Source organism: Camponotus floridanus, unplaced genomic scaffold (assembly GCF_003227725.1).
Source record: "Camponotus floridanus strain SB8 unplaced genomic scaffold, Cflo_v7.5 scaffold2, whole genome shotgun sequence".
Taxonomy (NCBI): Eukaryota; Metazoa; Arthropoda; class Insecta; order Hymenoptera; family Formicidae; genus Camponotus; species Camponotus floridanus.
Window position 1 is genome coordinate 6,844,620 of NW_020229325.1, and position 20,265 is coordinate 6,864,884.

Here is a 20,265-nt window from a genome sequence, read left to right on the forward strand (position 1 = left end):
CCCGCGAGCGCGATGGGCGCCACCTCTCTATATATATCGCCCGTTCGCCGCCCCTTTGACTCCGGTTCGCCCCGGTCCGCGGGTGGGTGGAAGAGGGAGCGAGCTTGAAAGGACGAAACGCTCTTTTGTCGGTGCCCTCTACACCGCAGAACTTTATTAATTGCGCGTTTTGTTATGCAGATTCTTGCTGAGCCAGTCTCAGTCTTTCCAACTCCCGGCTCTGCCCGAAGCGACCTTGTCTGCCGGCCCGGCCGGCGACGCGACCCCATTAACTCTCCGCCAGGAGAGAGTCCGGAACCCCGCCTTTAAAAGATTACCCGTCGAATTCATTGCGTCCAATTGAGAAAACTTACGCGTTCCGCAACGATCTCTCTCGCCGTCTTCCGTCACCGTGTATACATCCTCGAGTGTATACCCAACACGCGCCAACGTATCTCGACATTCACGAATGAAACGCGATGTTCATGACGATATCGTATGCTAAATTAATTATTCATAAAGCATTTGCTAATCTGTTCTCAAGATGTTGGGAAGTCAGGAAATTAATTATATTCAATGATTCTTCATGTTCGAGTGTAATTAATGCTCACTTCGCAATTCTTACGTAAGGATTCTTGCGTAAGCAAACACGAAGGTATTGCAACGAGACGCTTTAATTTGTGAAAATTCCATCTGAAACGATTCGATCTTATTTAACAAATCGTATCGACATATTATTTAAAGGTGTTGATAAAAAAAAATGGACGCATCGCGTAAATATCGGCAGCGCGCAGCACGCGCTAAGAGACGTAAATCGTCCGTTTAATCGATTCTTGCCCGACGCATTTATATAACGATCGATTATTGCAACTGAGACATTTCGTATCCGTGATACACGCGATACGAATTGCGTACACGAAACACGTTGTCCACGAGAGCCATGACTTCCGAGTGCTTTGTTCCAAGCTGATTGCGAGTGGCAGCGGCGAGCTACTCCCTCGGACTCCGCACCGATAATTAGCCCATTAGGAAATTAAAAGTCCAACGACTGTTGAAAAGGCGAAGCCGTCCTGTTTCGCCCGAAGCGGCAAGATTGTAGTCATTACTCCCAGTCTGAGCCAAAACGAAATATTCCTCCGGGAAATACAGCATAAGAACCACTTAAGAGCATCGGCCTCCGGTTCACTTTCTTCTCTCCCGCTTTAAGTCTCTCTTTCACTCGAGTCGCAATAATCGTGACGCATCAAATACCGGTTGCCACGGCTGACGCAAGTCTCGGTCGAGCTCAGAAATCGAACAAGAAACCGCTAACATCAGTCAGATTGGTCGATCAATGACACGACAAAAAACATGAACTACGAAGAGATGATACGAGCCGTTGAATAGAACGAGATATAAGTATCAGGGAAAGTATCTACAGCCATCCAAATAATTTTATCATCATGTATAATTATCTTTCTTTCTCTAGAAAATCGTAAAGGGCTATACTTATATAATTTTTTAAAATTTTTTTAGTGAAAAAAAACGATTTATGCACATGCGTATATCCGTCAATTAAAGACGTTATACACACTTTTACTTTATTATGTATAATTGTACATAATGACAAAATTATTTCGCGTGAAAAACCTGACGTATGCTGCAATTTTCGCTGAATTTTCATTATATTAATTCGCCTTATTAACGTCTAATCAATATCATTACACTCGCCGAAGAAGACGGGTTATTTACGACAAAAAAAGGAAATTTAAAAAATAAAATACGCAAGAATGCAAGGATAGGGGGAAAGGGGTGAAGAAGGGTGAGGCATTAGAAATCCACCCACACACACACACACAGCTGCGAGATATCGTATATACGAGCCGAAGAGGGGGATTCGGCGATAATTCCGCTAATATCGAATATCTCGAAAGCTTCGTCTCTCTCTTCCTCGCTCTTGCGGAGCGAAGAGCGAGAATGATTGTGTGCTCCGAGGTGTTTCATGTGCCTGTTGCGTTGCAGAAGCTCGCGCGCGCCTGTATATTAAATGGTGTTCACGGTTCACCAGTCAAATTGAATCTCGGGCTATTGGCAGATTCTCAATAAGCTTCAACAATGGACTCTGTTACACGAGCCCCACGTCTCCCTCCCGCTCTTTTCTACTCCCTCCGTATCGTTCCGGCCCGTCGTACTTTCGTTCGGCACGTTCTCGCATTTCCTTTCAGGAACGTATCCATCGTATTCGCTACACTACTTTCCGCCGCTGAGGTTTCGTTTCTACAGCTCGATATCCTTAAACGTGATCACCCCGACTCGAATTGGAAGCTTTTCATTTTCCTATACATTTAAATATTCTTTGTAATCTTTAAAATCCTCAATTTCCTCAACTTTCTCCTAATTTCCAACAATGGTCGTATTGAATTATGATATCAGAGGCGAAATGTAATGTAAACTTCTTTTTACGTTATATTTTATTGAAATACATTAATTTCTCGCCAATTAATACGGATGAAAATTGTATCAAAAGAATTAAGAGATAATTATCATTATTATAGTCCGTGACGACGAAAGTTCGAAGCAACTTTTTCATTTTTTTTGTATCACTTGCATTTGATAATGCACGATAAAAGAGGCTGACAAACTTTTCTTTTGATAGTTTCAAAATTAGAATTATTTATCAATTTATGAAGAGAGAAAAAGAGGGAATGTATTTTTTAATTATTTAAATATTTAGCTATGCATTGTGGTGAGCGTACATACAAGCCTCTTTAATATTTTACCCCAACAAATAAGATAACGAAAAGAAATTCTTTTACAAGAGACTAGATAGATACGCTACTGTGTTGTATCGGCTTTCTTCAATTTTCAATCAAGTCGTATACGTGCACTGTCTGAAACTTTTGAATCAGAAAATAATATGTGAATGATGTGCGTGTGTGCGTGCGTGCGTGTGTGTGTGTGTGTGTGTGTATGATGACACGTAAGCTATAATAACGATTTATCAAAACTATCGCTGTACGCAATGTACATACAATAGATGGAGAAAATAAACGAGTCATTGTGAACATTTGTCATCACGAATTACAGTACTGATGTAATTTCATATTTCCTTAATGCAACGTGCGAATTTTCATCCTCGGATTCATGTTAACATATTACAAGGGATCGCAAAAAATCAGAATTATAAAAATACGATTCGGATAATGCGACGATGGTGTAAGAGAGAGTGAAAGGGGAAAAAAATCAAGCCATCGCATTTCAGGAAATTTTTATAGTAGTCGACATTTCGTTCGCCGATATATATAGATATATGTGAAGTGCGGGCAGCGCGCGTGCATTGTCTGGACGAGGTTAAGAGGGTTAGACCGAGTTAGGGGATGTCATGGGGAGGGGTTGAGGAGGTAGGTGGGTATCGGTGTAATGAAGAGCGACAGTGGCGCCCCCAACCATCGCTAATTTGCCGCTAAGTGCCCGGCTTTGTTTCCGTACGCTGATCCCATCGTTCGCAATATCCTGGATCCAAGGCGACGTTCCACGGTGTTTAAGAGAGAAAGCCAAATAACCTGCGGTATTACCCGGCAATCCAGTATAGATCGGGCTCGGATGGAAAAGAGACGACAAATCGACGAAGCAAACATTCGAGAGAGAGAAAGAGAGAGAGAGAGAGAGAGAGAGAGAGAGAGAGAGAAAATATAAAAAACAAAAAAAACTATACTTTTTTTAATATAAACTCGATAGTACAGTTGCTAAGAAATGTCATTTAAAATGTAATTATATTCTAGATGCTTTAATTCAACGGTCTTTAATGAAGAAATAGACAACTAATCAATGGAGATATATATATATATATATATATATATATATATATATATATATATACATTATTTGATACTATCCAAGACTATTGTGTGTGTTTCAATAGATCACACGTAGTAATCAGCACTTCGTAAGATTACATTAATCGAAATTCTTGGAATTGATAAACGCGTATTGTTTTCATTTTAAAATTATTCTTATATTATTATAGGTATATCACAATTGTTATTATACAAGAAAAACAAATACACACTATGCGGTGTGTGATTAATAAGATTATTAAGTTATATTAAGTTGTACATTTATTATTTCTACTTCTTACATGCTTTCCGTCCGAATTTTAAAAACAATTATGTTATTTAATATGACTGTAACACAATTTATTCGCGTCCAGTATATAAAAATAGGAATTGCTAGTAGCTCAAGCATTTCATCTATGCACGCGCGATTCAACGATCAACACAATCGGCATGATTCATCAAAACGTTTCGCCATCATGGATACTTGCATACTGTTGTCAATTTTAAATATTATCGCTATTTATTATTACTTCATTAAAAATTTAAATTTCTTAAAAAAACATGAGATTCTACGTATGACCGTGGCCTGTCATGGGCATTTAAGTTTCTTCGTCAATTATCGATAGCCGAACTTATTCAAAAAATCTACTAGGTGAATCCAGATATCAAATATGTCGATTTCTTCGACAGCATGAATCCAGTAGTGATGATTCGTGATCCAGATCTCATTTATCGCTGTTAAGAATTTTGATTCGTTTACTGATTACCACGGTTTTATCGATGAGGTTAATAATCCTTTACTTGGTAAGAATTTATTTTCGCTTCATGGTGAAAAATGGCGAGATATATATGTGAAAAATTTATTAAATCTCGCTTTTACGTCTAGTAAAATGAAAGCTGTGTTTAAGCTAATGTCCGATTGTGCTGCCAATTTTACCGAGTTTCTTTCCAAGTTGTCTCTTCCGACAAAAGTGTTATGGAAATGAAAGATTGCTTCAGCAGGTACACGAATGACGTAATCTGCGCCTTCGGGATTAGCATTTATTCTATGAGAAATCCTACCAACGAATTTTACGTTTATGGAAAAGATGCTACAACCTTTATCACTTTACGCACTATAAAATTTTATTTAGTCAAAAGTATGTCTACTATCACCAAAATGTTGGGTATTAAATTCATTGGTAATCGAACAGGTTTTTCAGGGATTTCGTGAGAAACACATAGATAGAAGAGACGAACAGAATATCGTACGACCAGATATGTTGCAACTGATGATGGAAAGCAAAGGAAAAAGAGAGGAAAAGAATTAATTATTGAAGATATGACTGCGCAGGCTTTTTTTTTCGCGGCTTCGATATCGTTTTCAGCTTAATATGTTTCACTGTTCACGAAATTGCCATTAATCCATTCGGATAAAACTACGCAACGAGATAGATGAGGTTCTGAAGGAAACAAATGGGGAATTGACCTATGAAGCTTTGAACGGAATGCAATATCTGGATGCTATCATTAATGAGGCTCTTAGGTTCTGGCCTGTGGCGATTTTTCAAGACAGATTATGTGTGCAAATTTTCGAATTACTGTTTCACTTTCTGGAGATAAGCCCTTTGTCGTGAAAAAAGGATCCGCCGTTTGGTTTTCTGTTTATGATCTTCATCGAGATTCCAAGTATTTCGAGAAACCGAATGAATTCTATTCCAAAACATTTTCTGGACGAGAAGAAATTAAATATTAACGCATATTTATCGTTCGAAATCGGTTCGAGGATAGGCAATAGATTTGCATTATTAGAAATTAAGCTTATGGTATTCTATTTATTAGCTTGTTCGCTTGTGCGCGAAGACTTTTCATCCTTCACAATTGAGCAAACGAAATTCACCATGACGGCAGAAGGGGAGGGGGGGGGAGGGTGTGATTGAATATTCAAGCGAAAACTGATGTTCATACTATTCAGCGTGTTATTCAATAAGCGTTGCTACTGTGACTAATAATAGTCATATTTAAATCCACATGCTAACAAAATGTATGAATATAAAATGTCTGATTCGATTCTATTTATAATTACTTAAGAGAAACGATTTGAAATATTGATGTATGTAATGAAAATGTAATGAAAATGTGTAACATAATTTTATTATTCTTTTTTACTCTTCAGATGGCTGTAAAATAATAATGCTTGCTTATAATAATTTATTATAAGAAACATAAATTGAGATATACAACATATAACACGTTCCAGTCTGTTGCTTTCTCCTTTCTATCTCTTTTTTTTCTCTTTCTCTCTTTTTATTCACATGTGGTAATTATTCATAAATAATAAAACTAGAAAAGTAATGAGAGAATTAATAGGAAAATTCATTTTTTTTCTATATTCATACATTCAACGAAATTTTGAGATATTAAAATGTAAAAAATAAGATAAATAAGATAAATTTTAAACTTAAGATATTACTAGAAATATAAAAATATAAGCAACAGATACACATATTCTGAAATTGAAATAAACTGATGTATAAAAGTAACTATTGTTTTCAATTTGCGAGAAGTGCATTATTAAATTATCGAATTAAATGAATGACGTTAGAGTGATGTAATCAACTCTACAGTATGATGTAAGCCAAAGATAAAATAATTATATCGAAAGGTTAAAAAAAATTACACAATAAACAAAATGCATTTAAGGTATTTAAAAAAAAAGTATATTGCGAAATCATCGCGTTATTACTAATAGCAAAAATAAAATGAAGTACTAATAGTAACAGTATAAGTACATGTGCTTATTAATAACATATAATATTGTAATGACAAAAATATTATTAAGAGATAACACTTAGCAATTCAATTTTGTTTCCATTTTGAGGAAACAGACAAAGAGAGAAAGAGAGAGAGAGAGAGAAAATATAAATACCGAAAAGACGAAGTATACCTTTTTAAATACAGGGTGTCCATTTTAATGCCCACCCAAATAACTTTCTTATTTTTAATTTTAGAAAAAGATGTTTCAGACAAAAGTTGTATGGTTTCGAGGGGACATAAGATGGTACCATTAATTTGATCTTGAAGAGTCACATGAAGGTTACGTGAAGATCATTTTCAATTTCTTAAATGGAACACCTAATATTTTGATATTCTGTAGCTTTCTCGAAGCTTTCCAAAACATATAATAAACATTTTTTCATCAATTTTTCGGTATGAGTTGAAATCATTCTTAATTTTACATAAACCATAAATATCTTGAAAATATTCATTTTGATTATTATTAATATTTATATAATAATAATGAGAGAAATCAATTGGTGTAAAGAAAACATACAGTTGTTTTTAAGAAAAAAATATGGAATTGTTAATTGCAAATTATGTCATTTATTATATCTATTTTGCACATTCGTTTTCCATTAGAATTGAAGCAATCATGATATTTTATTTAATATGACTGTAACGCAATCTATTCGCGTCCAGTATATAAAGAGAGGAATTGCTAGCAGCTCAAGCAGTTATCTGAGCACGCGCGACTCAACGACATCGGCAATCGGCGTGATATATTAAACGCTTCGCCATCATGGATACTTGGATATTGTTGTCAATTTTGACAAGTACCATCGCTGTTTATTATTATTTCTTTAAAAATTTAAACTTCTTCAAAAAACATGGGATTCTGCATATACCACCATGGCCTGTCTTGGGTAACATGGCACCAGTGTTCCTTCGTCAATTATCGGTAGCCGAACTTATTCTGAAAATTTACAAGCTAAATCCAGATGCCAAATATGTCGGATTCTTCGACAGCATGAGTCCAGTAGTGGTAATTCGTGATCCAGAGCTCATCAAGTCTATCGCTATCAAAAACTTCGATTCGTTTACTGATCATCGCGGTTTTATCGATGAAGTTAGCGATCCTCTATTTGGCAAAAATTTGGTTTCGCTTCGTGGTGAAAAATGGCGAGATGTGAGAAATTTATTAAGTCCCGCTTTTACATCTAGCAAAATGAAAGCTATGTTCAAGCTAATGTCCGATTGTGCTGCCAATTTTACCGAGTTCCTTTCCAAGTTACCTTCTGATAAAAGTGTTATGGAAATGAAAGACTGCTTCACCAGGTACACGAATGACGTAATCGCAACCTGCGCCTTTGGAATTAGCGTTGACTCTATGAGAAATCCTACCAACGAATTCTATGTTTATGGAAAAGTTGCTACAACTTTTGACACTTTACGCACTATAAAATTTTATCTCATCAGAAGTATGCCCCGTATCAGCAAAATGTTGGGAATTAAACTCATTGATAATCGAATCGGACAGTTTTTCAAGGATCTCGTGAGAAATACGATAGACGCGAGAGACAAGCAGAATATCGTACGGCCAGATATGCTGCAATTGATGATGGAAAGCAGAGGAAAAAGAGGGCCCGGCAAAGAATTAACTATCGAGGATATGACAGCGCAGGCATTTATTTTCTTTTTCGGCGGCTTTGATACTGTTTCCACATTGATGTGCTTCGCTGTGCATGAAATTGCCGTTAATCCAACTATTCAGACAAAATTACGCAACGAGGTAGACGACGTTTTGAAGAAAACGAACGGGGAATTGACCTATGAAGCTTTGAATGGAATGGAATATTTGGACGCTGTCATTAACGAGGCTCTTAGGTTCTGGCCTGTGGCATTTTTTCAAGACAGATTGTGTGTGCAAGATTTCGAATTACCACCAGCACTTCCCGGAGATAAGCCTTTTATTGTGAAAAAAGGATCACTCGTTTGGTTTCCTGTTTATGGTCTTCATCGGGATTCTAAGTATTTCGAGAAACCGGACGAGTTCTATCCCGAACGTTTTCTGGACGAGAATAAGAAAAATTTAAATGTTAATGCATATTTACCGTTCGGATTCGGACCGAGAATGTGCATAGGTAACAGATTTGCATTATTAGAAGCTAAGGTCGTGATATTCTACTTATTAGCTCGTTGCGAATTAAAACCATGTGCGAAGACTTGCCATCCTTTACGATTGAGCAAAAAAAATTTCGCCTTGCTAGCAGAGGGAGGGTTTTGGCTGCAGGTTCAAGCGAGAAACGATGTTCATACTAGCGTATTAACAAGCGTTAATGGTACTGCGACTAATGGCCATATTTAAATTCACATAATTGCTAACAATGTATGAATAAATGTCTGGTTCGATTATATTTATATGACTTTATTATGACTTAAGAGAAACGATTTGAAATATGTAATGAAAATGTGCGCGTGTAAAATAATTTTCTTGTTCTTTTGTATTCTTTAGATAACTGTAATAATAATGTAATAATTACTTATAATTTAATCTTTTATTTAGTTTTGCTCATAAGAATTTAAGGAAATTCAATATTATTTTCTGATGATATCTTGTGATATATATTTTTGGAAAATAATGTTTAGCGAAAGAAATAATAATTTTATTATTAGGTATAATATATTTGTTAAAATTTTCTCTTTTTAAAATTATTTCTTATAAACATATTAATTCTTATGAAAATGGAATAAAATTAAATATGTTAATGCAATAGGAATTTTATACATAAAGACAAAGTGTATTCTTTTATATTTAGACAAAAAGAAAATTATATTTTGAAGTATACGGAAAAAACATATTATCTGAAAATGTTATATAATGCACATATAGAAGTCGTATAAAATTGCTGATACACTAAAGTTTAAATTGTATATATAAATTTAGCAATACAAAATATGGGATAATATTTTTCAATTAAAAATTAGTATATTGCATGTACATGTATAATTTATTATAAGAAACATGAAGTGAGATATACAATATATAATACATAGTCTGTTACTTTCTCCTCTCTATCTCCTTTTCCTCTTTTTCTTTCTGTTCACATGTGATAATTATTTAAATAATAAAACTAGAAAAGTAATAAGAGAATTAATAGGGGAATTTATTTTTTTTATATTTATACATTCAACGAAATTTTGAGATATTAAAATGTAAAAAATAAGATGTAAATTTACATATACAAATTCTAAACTTAAGATATTAGAAATATACTACTATAAATATAAACAACAGATATACATATTCTGAAATTGAAATAACTGACGTGTAAAAGTAACTATTGTTCTCAATTTGCGAAAAGTGCATTATTAATTATCCAATTAAATGAGTCACATTAGAGCGACGTATTCAACTCTACAGTATTATGTTATCCAAGGATAAAATAATTATATCGAAAGGTAACAGAAAATTACAATAAACAAAACGAATTTAAGGCATTTACAAAATAGTATCTTGTGCAATCATCGCGTTATTATGCTAATAGCAAAAATAAAATACAGTACTAATAATAACAGTATGAGTATATAATTATTAATAATATATGATTATTAATAACATGTATAATATTATAATGACAGAAGTATGATTAAAAGATAACACTTAGCAATTCAATTTTGTTTCCATTTTGAGGAGACCGACAAAGAGAGAGGGGGGAGAGGGGGGCGGAGAGAGAGAGAGAGAGAGAGAGAGAGAGAGAGAGAGAGAGAGAGAGAGAGAGAGAGAGAGAGAGAGAGAGAATATAAAAATCGAAAAGACGAAGTTCTTTTAAATATAAACTTTCAAGAGCTAAATTGATAAGAAAAGTCATTTAAAATGTAACTGCGCTGGATGTTTCAATTCAATGCTCTTTGATGAAGAAATAGACATATAATCTGATATGTTTAAGAATAAATGAAAGATAAATGTACGATAAGATTACATAATAAGAATCTATGATAAGAATACATGAAAAATTTTGATAACTCTGAAGAATTTGCGCACATAACTATTATAAGTTGAATATTTTTTTCATAATTTCTCGCTATTGTATTTTTAGATATGTACAAGGTAAAAATTTTTAACAATAAATAATTTTTCTAAAAATACAAATTGCACATACATATATATATCAGAAAATAGCATTTATACATATATATATATATATATATATATATATATATATATATCAATTTATATATCATTTATATATATATATATATATATATATATATATATATAAATGCATTTATATATATCAACTTCAAGAATTTAGATTAACGTAATTTTATGAAATGCTCACTCATCACTCGTGTAATTTATTAAATAATAAGATTTCATAATATGAATGTCAAAGAATAATTTTATTAAATAGTCTACATACGTGTATATTGATTATTTAAAAAATTATTATTCGATATTATCTGAGACTTGCTCAACAGATTATAGGAATAATCATTACTTCATAAAAATACGTCAATCGAAATTCTTCGAATTGATAAACACATATTATTTTCATTTTTATATTATTCTATATTACTATTATTATTATACAAGAAAAACATATTCCTATGTGATGTGTGATTAATAATTAAATTATGTCATCTATTATTTTCCACATTTGTTTTCCACTAGAAAATGATGAAATAATATCTTATTTGAACGCGCAATCTATCCGTCCAGTATATAAAGACAGGAATTGCCAATAGCTCAAGCAGTTATCTGTGCACGCGCGATTCAACGACATCGTATCAAGACAATCGGCGTGATTTATTAAACGTTTCGCCATTATGGATACTTGGATACTGTTGTCAATTTTAACTAGTACCATCGCTATTTATTATTACTTCTTTAAAAATTTAAATTTCTTCAAAAAACATGGGATTCTACATATTCCACCGTGGCCTGTCATGGGTAACATGGCACCAGTGTTTCTTCGTCAATTATCGATAGCTGAACTTATTCAAAAAATCTACAAGGTGAATCCAGATGCGAAATATGTCGGTTTTTTCGACAGCATGAATCCAGTAGTGATGATTCGTGATCCAGATCTCATCAAGTCTATCGCCATCAAGAACTTCGATTCATTTACCGATCATCGCAGTTTTATCGATGAAGTTAGCGATCCTCTATTTGGCAAAAATTTATTTTCGCTTCGTGGTGAAAAATGGCGAGATGTGAGAAATTTATTAAGTCCCGCTTTTACATCTAGTAAAATGAAAGCTATGTTTAAGCTAATGGCTAATTGTGCTGCCAATTTTACCGAGTTTCTTTCCACGTTACCTTCTGACAAAAGTGTTATGGAAATGAAAGACTGCTTCACCAGGTACACGAATGACGTAATCGCAACCTGCGCCTTCGGAATTAGCGTTGACTCTATGAGAAATCCTACCAACGAATTCTATGTTTATGGTAAAGTTGCTACAACTTTTGACACTTTACGCACTATAAAATTTTATCTCATTAGAAGTATGCCTCGTATCAGCAAAATGTTGGGTATTAAACTCCTTGATAATCGAATAAGTCAATTTTTCAAAAATCTCGTGAGAAACACGATAGACATCAGAGACAAACAGAATATTGTACGGCCAGATATGCTGCAACTGATGATGGAAAGTAGAGGAAAAAGAGGGTCCGGCAAAGAATTAACTATCGAGGATATGACTGCGCAGGCATTTATTTTCTTTTTCGGCGGCTTTGATACCGTTTCCACATTGATGTGCTTCGCTGTTCACGAAATTGCCGTTAATCCAAGCATTCAGACAAAATTACGCAACGAGGTAGACGACGTTTTGAAGAAAACAAATGGGGAATTGACCTATGAAGCTTTGAATGGAATGGAATATTTAGATGCTGTCGTTAATGAAGCTCTTAGGTTTTGGCCTGTGGCAGTTTTCCAAGACAGATTATGTGTGCAGGATTTCGAATTACCACCAGCACTTCCCGGAGATAAGCCTTTCATCGTGAAAAAAGGATCAGTCGTTTGGTTTCCTGTTTATGGTCTTCATCGAGATTCCAAGTATTTCGAGAAACCGGACGAGTTCTATCCCGAACGTTTTCTGGACGAGAATAAGAAAAATTTAAATGTTAATGCATATTTACCGTTCGGAATTGGACCGAGAATGTGCATAGGTAACAGATTTGCATTATTAGAAGCTAAGGTTGTGATATTCTACTTATTAGCTCGTTGCGAATTAAAACCATGCGCGAAGACTTGCCATCCTTTACGATTGAGCAAAAAAAATTTTGCCATGCTAGCAGAAGGAGGGTTTTGGCTGAAAGTTCAAGCGAGAAACGATGTTCATACTAGCGTATTAACAAGCGTTAATGGTACTGCGACTAATGGCCATATTTAAATTCACATAATTGCTAACAATGTATATGAATAAATGTCTGGTTCTATTACATTTATATGACTTTATTATGACTTAAGAGAAACGATTTGTAATATTGATATATGTAATGAAAATGTGCGCGTGTAAAATAATTTTATTATTCTTTTGTATTCTTTAGATAACTGTAAAAATAATGCTTACTTATAATTTAATCTTTTATTTAGTTCTGCTCATAAGAATTTAAGAAAATCAATATTATTTTCTGATTATATCTTGTGACATATATATTTTTGAATAATAATGTTCAGCGAAAGGAATAATAATTTGGTATAATTAGGTATAATATATTTGTTAAAATTCTTTTTCAAATTATTTCTTATAAACATATTAATTCTTATGAAAATGGAATAAAATTAAATATATTAATGCAATAGGAATTTTATACATAAAGACAAACTGTATTCTTTTATATTTAGACAAAAGAAAATTATATTTCGAAGTATACGAAAGAAATATATTATCTGAAAATGTTCTTATATCTATTATTATATATCTTATATCTATTATATCTATTATTTTCCACATTTGTTTTCCATTAGAAAATGATGAAATAATATCTTATCTGATTATTATCTTATTTCTGCAACGCGCAATCTATTCGTCCAGTATATAATGACAGGAATTGCCAATACCTCAAGCAGTTATCTGTGCACGCGCGATTCAACAACATCAAGACAATCGGCGTGATTTATTAAACGTTTCGCCATTATGGATACTTGGATACTGTTGTCAATTTTAACTAGTACCATCGCTATTTATTATTACTTCTTTAAAAATTTAAATTTCTTCAAAAAACATGGTATTCTACATATTCCACCGTGGCCTGTCATGGGTAACATGGCACCAGTGTTTCTTCGTCAATTATCGATAGCCGAACTTATTCAAAAAATCTACAAGGTGAATCCAGATGCGAAATATGTCGGTTTCTTCGACAACATGAATCCAGTAGTGATGATTCGTGATCCAGATCTCATCAAGTCTATCGCCATCAAGAACTTCGATTCATTTACCGATCATCGCGGTTTTATCGACGAAGTTAGCGATCCTCTATTTGGCAAAAATTTATTTTCGCTTCGGGGTGAAAAATGGCGAGATGTGAGAAATTTATTAAGTCCCGCTTTTACATCTAGTAAAATGAAAGTTATGTTTAAGCTAATGGCTGATTGTGCTGCCAATTTCACCGAGTTTCTTTCCACGTTACCTTCTGACAAAAGTGTTATGGAAATGAAAGACTGCTTCACCAGGTACACGAATGACGTAATCGCAACCTGCGCCTTCGGGATTAGCGTTGACTCTATGAGAAATCCTACCAACGAATTCTATGTTTATGGAAAAGTTGCTACAACTTTTGACATTTTACGCATTATAAAATTTTTTTTCATCAGAAGTATGCCTCGTGTCTGCAAAATGTTGGGTATTAAACTCATTGATAATCGAATAAGTCAATTTTTCAAAAATCTCGTGAGCAACACGATAGACACCAGAGACAAGCAGAATATCGTAAGGCCAGATATGCTGCAACTGATGATGGATAGTAGAGGAAAAAGAGGGCCTGGCAAAGAATTAACTATCGAGGATATGACTGCGCAGGCATTTATTTTCTTTTTCGGCGGCTTTGATACGTTTCCACGTTGATGTGCTTCGCTGTTCACGAAATTGCCGTTAATCCAAGCATTCAGACAAAATTACGCAACGAGGTAGATGACGTTTTGAAGAAAACAAATGGAGAATTGACCTATGAAGCTTTGAATGGAATGGAATATTTAGACGCTGTCGTTAATGAAGCTCTTAGGTTTTGGCCTGTGGCAGTTTTGCAAGACAGATTATGTGTGCAGGATTTTGAATTACCACCAGCACTTCCCGGAGATAAGCCTTTCATCGTGAAGAAAGGATCAGTCGTTTGGTTTCCTGTTTATGGTCTTCATCGGGATTCCAAGTATTTCGAGAAACCGGACGTGTTCTATCCCGAACGTTTTCTGGACGAGAATAAGAAAAATTTAAATATGAATGCATATTTACCGTTCGGAATTGGACCTAGAATGTGCATAGGTAACAGATTTGCATTATTAGAAGCTAAGGTCGTGATATTCCACTTATTAGCTCGTTGCGAATTAAAACCGTGCGCGAAGACTTGCCATCCTTTACGATTGAGCAAAAAAAATTTTGCCATGCTAGCAGAGGGGGGATTCTGGCTAAAGATTCAAGCGAGAAACGATGTTCATACTAGCGTATCCACAAGCGTTAATGGTACTGTGATTAATGGCCATATTTAAATCTATATAATTGCTGGTAAAATGCTTTTGAATAAATCGATTCTATGACTATTCGATTCTATTTACAATTACTTTCGAAAAACGATTTGAAACATTGTAATATGTATGTAATGAAATATGTAATGGAAATGTGCATGTGTAAAATAATTTTAATCTTAAATATAATGCTTCTCTCTCTCTCTCTGTAATCATCAAGATAGCTATAAAATAATAATGCCTTCTTATAATCTTATCTTTTGTTTAATTTTTCTAATAAGAGAGAAATCAATCATTTATAATCTCTAATTATATTTTTGAATAATATTCAGCGAAAGAAATAATAATTTGACATAATTTGTTAAAATTCTTTTTCAAACTATTTCTTAAAGTATTAATTTTTATATATATAAATAGGATAAAATTATATTAAATTGTTATTGCAATAAAAGTTTTATATAAGAAAAAAGTATTTTGATTATATTTAGACACAAAGAGAATAATATTGCATATATATAGTGCATATATAGAAATTATATATGTTTATATATTAAAAATTGAAATTATATATGTAAATTTAGTAATATAAAATATAGAATATTATTCATTAATAAAGAAAGGTATACTATTATATATACATGTATAGTAATTTATTAGAATATATATAATATATTTAGAATTTATATAATTTTATTATATAACATAAGTTCATAATCTAACTTTTTCCTCTTCTCTCTCTCTTTCTCTCTTTCTCTCTCTGTCTCTGTCTCTGTTTATGCTCAGATAAGATAATTATTCCAATAGGAATAAAAAAAAGTAATAAGATATTCAGAAATAATCATTTCTGCATTCATATCATTTATATATTTTAAGGTAATAAAATATAAAATAAAATTAGGAAATATAAAAATATAAATAACAGATATAAACTGTATAAATAATAAGCGGTATTCTGAAATTAAAACAAATATTGCATAAGTTGTTATTGTTTTCAAAACACTCGCAAAGAGTACACTATTAAACCATTGAGTCAATTGAATGATGTCAGAGATGATTTGTATTCATATATGATAGAGAAACCAAGGTTAAAATAGTTACATTGAATGATCACAGAAAGGTTACATAAGAAAAACATTCAAAGCATACAAAGCATTTACAAAATAATATATTACGAAATCATCGTGGCATTAGCCTAATAGCAAAAATAAAATATTAATAAAATACAAAACATAAAACATTTTAAGTACATATGTTTATTAGTAATATATATATATATATATATATATATATATATATATATATATATATATGCATATGTATATATAAGATATCGGATATAATATTTCTATCATTACAATATTATATATCAAATAATGTAAGTCATATAATGAGAGATTTGTGTGATGTAAATAAAAAAAGGTGAAGAAGTAAGGCTAAGAATCAAAGACGCAGATAAAAGTGCGCAATACTAGTAACTTATATAATTTATTTAAAAAACATAATAATATGAATAATAAATATTTGCAGAGTATAAAGATGCATAAAATGTATAATATAAGATTTGTCGACAGACGTTTCGATCTCCTTCAGATCTTTTTCAATGTTGTAAATATAACATAAATATTAGTAAAAATTAAGAAACAGGTTAAAATAAGTCAAAGTACTGTATCATATGAATATTGAAAAGAATCGTCAAGGACGTACATCGCAAATATAAAATATGTTAATATAAATTGATGTCACGAAAAATGCAATATAAAAGAATTAATTATAGAAATCAACGCACCGCGAAAATTAGAATGTTTACCTTGCACGTGTTCTTTTACTGAACATTCTCGTTCTCTTTTAATAAAATCGTTAACTTTGCTTAGACTGTTGCATGTATAAATTAATTCTCGCTTAAAAGTATTTGTAGACTATAAATCCAGAGAAATGAATGGAAATGTTAATGCTAAAGATGTAAACCGCAGAAATTAATATAATTATATTAATATAATTATATTATTATATATAATTATTATAAATTATTATAAATTATTAATTATTATATTAATATAATTAATATAATAATTTATAATAATTATATATAATAATATAATTCTATTAATATAAATATATAATTATATTGATTAATATAATTTATAAATATATAATTATATATATAATTCTATTGATTATATAAATATTAAATAATATTATTAAATATATAATTATATTGATTAATATAATTTATAAATATATAATTAAATATATAATTATATTGATTAATATAATTTTATATATATATATATATATATATATATATATATATATATGTATATTATTGGAATAAAATAAAAATATTATTGATAAAATTTAACAATTCAATTTTCTTATTATTTTGAGGAGACAGAGAGGGGGAAGGGAGGGAGGGAGGGAGGGGGAGAGAGAGAGAGAGAATATAAAATATGATAATATGATTATATAACACATTAGCATCAATATAATAGTCAAGTCGATAAAATATGTCATTTAAAATCTTTGATCTAGATGCTTTATATCAACACAGTAACAAAGAAAATAGACATTTAATCAATCAGTATAGAACACTTGAAATTTTGATAATTCTGAAAAATTTAGATAACATTATATATGAAACAATTTTTTATAATTTTTCATTATTGTATTTTTATTTATACATATACAATAATAACAAAATAAAAATTCGAACGATAGTATTGTGTAAATAATATTGCTACAAATTTTTTGATCAGACTGTATTGACTTGAACATATCATTTGATTATCCAAGGTTATTAGTCAGGTAAATCATACAACTATCACTTCGTCATGCACAGTAACTGACATTACGTCATTGAAATTTCTCGAATTGATAAACACGTACTGTGTTTTCATATCTTTATTAATCTATTGCTGTTGTTATACGACAAAAACATATTTTTGCAGTGTGTGATTAATTAAGTTATTAATCGTTTATTATATTTCCATTTTCCACATTTGCTTTCTATTAGTATTGAAGCTTCAATGACACATTATCTAAAATGATAAAAACGATTAGCGTCGGGTATATAAGAGAGAAATCGCCAGTAGCACCAGCAGTTATCTGTGCACGCGCGATTCAACAATATTGTATTAAGAGAGCCGGCATGACTCTTTAAAACGTCTCGCCGTCATGGATTCTTGGATACTATTGTCAATTTTGGCCAGTACTATTGCTATTTACTATTACTTTTTTAAAGATTTAAATTTCTTCAAGAAACATGGGATTCTTTATATACCACCGTGGCCTATCGTGGGCAATATGGGACCAATTTTTCTCCGACAGTTATCATTGCCCGACAACATTCAAAGAGTGTATAATTTAAATCCAGACGCCAAATATGTCGGTTTCTTCGACAGCATGAATCCAGTAGTGATGATTCGTGATCTAGATCTCATCAAGTCTATTGCTGTTAAGAACTTTGACTCGTTTGTAGATCATCGCGGTTTTGTCGACGAAATTAACGATCCTCTATTTGGCAAGAATTTATTTTCGCTTCGTGGTGAAAAATGGCGAGATGTGAGAAATTTATTAAGTCCCGCTTTTACGTCTAGTAAAATGAAAGCTATGTTTAAACTAATGGCCGATTGTGCTGTCAACTTTACCGAATTTCTTTCCAAGTTGCCTTCTGACAAAAGTGTTATGGAAATGAAAGACTGCTTCACCAGGTACACGAATGACGTAATCGCAACCTGCGCTTTCGGGATTAGCGTTGATTCTATGAGAAATCCTACCAACGAATTCTACGTTTATGGAAAAAATGCTACAAATTTCACCAGTTCACGCATGATAAAAATATATTTAATCAGAAGTATGCCCACTATCACTAAAATGTTGGGTATTACATTCATTGATAATCATATAAAATATTTTTTCGAAAATCTCGTGAGAAACACGATAGACACCAGAGACAGGCAGAATATCGTACGGCCAGATATGTTGCAACTGATGATGGAAAGCAGAGGAAAAAGGGGACCTGGAAAAGAACTGACTATTGAAGATATGACTGCGCAAGCATTTCTTTTCTTTCTTGGAGGTTTCGATGCTGTTGCCACCATGATGTCCTTCGCTCTTCACGAAATTGCAGTTCATCCAAGTGTTCAGACGAAATTGCGCGATGAGATAGACGAGGTTCTAAAAAAAACGAACGGAGAATTAACTTACGAAGCTTTGAATGGAATGCAATACTTGGACGCTGTCATTAATGAAACTCTTAGGATGTGGCCTGTGCCGTTTCAAGATAGATTATGTGTGCAAGATTTTGAATTACCACCAGCACTTCCCGGAGATAAGCCCTTTGTCGTGAAAAAAGGCTTTAATGTTTGGTTTCCTGTTTATAATATTCATCGGGATTCCAACTACTTCGAAAACCCGGATGAGTTCTATCCCGAACGTTTTCTAAACGAGAATAAAAAAAAATTAAATGTTAACGCATTTTTACCTTTCGGAATCGGTCCAAGAATGTGCATAGGTAACAGATTTGCTTTATTGGAAATCAAGGTCATGATATTCTATTTATTGGCTCGTTGCGAATTAAAACCGTGCGAGAAGACTTCTCATCCTTTACGATTGAAAAAAGGAAGCTTCGCCATGCTGGCAGATGGAGGTTTCTGGTTAAAGATTCAAGCGAGGAGCGATATTGATACTAACGTATCGACAAGCGTTAATGATACTGCGGTTAATGGTCACATTTAAATCCGTATGAATAAAATGCATCTATGAATAAATGTCCGATTCGATTCAATTTATAATTACTTAAGAGAAACTATTTAAAATATTAATATATGTAATGAAAGTGTACGTGTAAAATAACTTTATTTTAAATAATGCCTCTTTTTGTAATCAAGTTAGCTGTATAATGACAATGCTTGTTTTTAATTTTATCTTTTATTTGAAGGATCTTTGAAGGTTGTGAGATTAATCAATACTGTCTTTTGATCTTTGATTATCTGCATTTTTGTATAATGATATTTCGTGTGAGAAATTATAAT

The 20,265-nt window shown here is 32.4% G+C and overlaps 3 protein-coding genes and 1 pseudogene across 4 annotated transcripts; all 4 read left to right on the forward strand.

Moving 5' to 3' along the window:
- Positions 1–4,475: 4,475 nt before the first annotated feature.
- On the forward strand, positions 4,476–13,088 carry LOC112637750 (cytochrome P450 9e2-like). 2 transcript variants are annotated; one of them, XM_025408119.1, is made up of 2 exons: positions 4,476–4,516; positions 11,641–13,088. In XM_025408119.1, exons 1-2 carry the CDS (start codon positions 4,486–4,488, stop codon positions 12,945–12,947), a joined length of 1,338 nt encoding a protein of 445 aa, XP_025263904.1. In that variant the 5' UTR covers positions 4,476–4,485; the 3' UTR covers positions 12,948–13,088. The 2 variants fall into 2 exon arrangements, with proteins under 2 accessions (XP_025263904.1, XP_025263903.1); XM_025408118.1 differs by lacking the exon at positions 4,476–4,516 and having other exon boundaries at positions 11,295–13,088.
- LOC105257791 (cytochrome P450 9e2) lies at positions 7,293–9,055 on the forward strand. Its single transcript, XM_025408117.1, has one exon. The coding sequence runs from the start codon at positions 7,354–7,356 to the stop codon at positions 8,917–8,919; it is 1,566 nt and encodes a 521-aa protein (XP_025263902.1). The 5' UTR covers positions 7,293–7,353; the 3' UTR covers positions 8,920–9,055.
- Positions 13,089–13,517: 429 nt separating the features above from the next.
- LOC105257792 lies at positions 13,518–15,310 on the forward strand (annotated as a pseudogene).
- A 2,920-nt stretch (positions 15,311–18,230) lies between these two features.
- On the forward strand, positions 18,231–20,260 carry LOC105257793 (cytochrome P450 9e2). The gene has a single exon (XM_011268663.3). The coding sequence runs from the start codon at positions 18,407–18,409 to the stop codon at positions 19,967–19,969; it is 1,563 nt and encodes a 520-aa protein (XP_011266965.2). The 5' UTR covers positions 18,231–18,406; the 3' UTR covers positions 19,970–20,260.
- Positions 20,261–20,265: the final 5 nt, after the last annotated feature.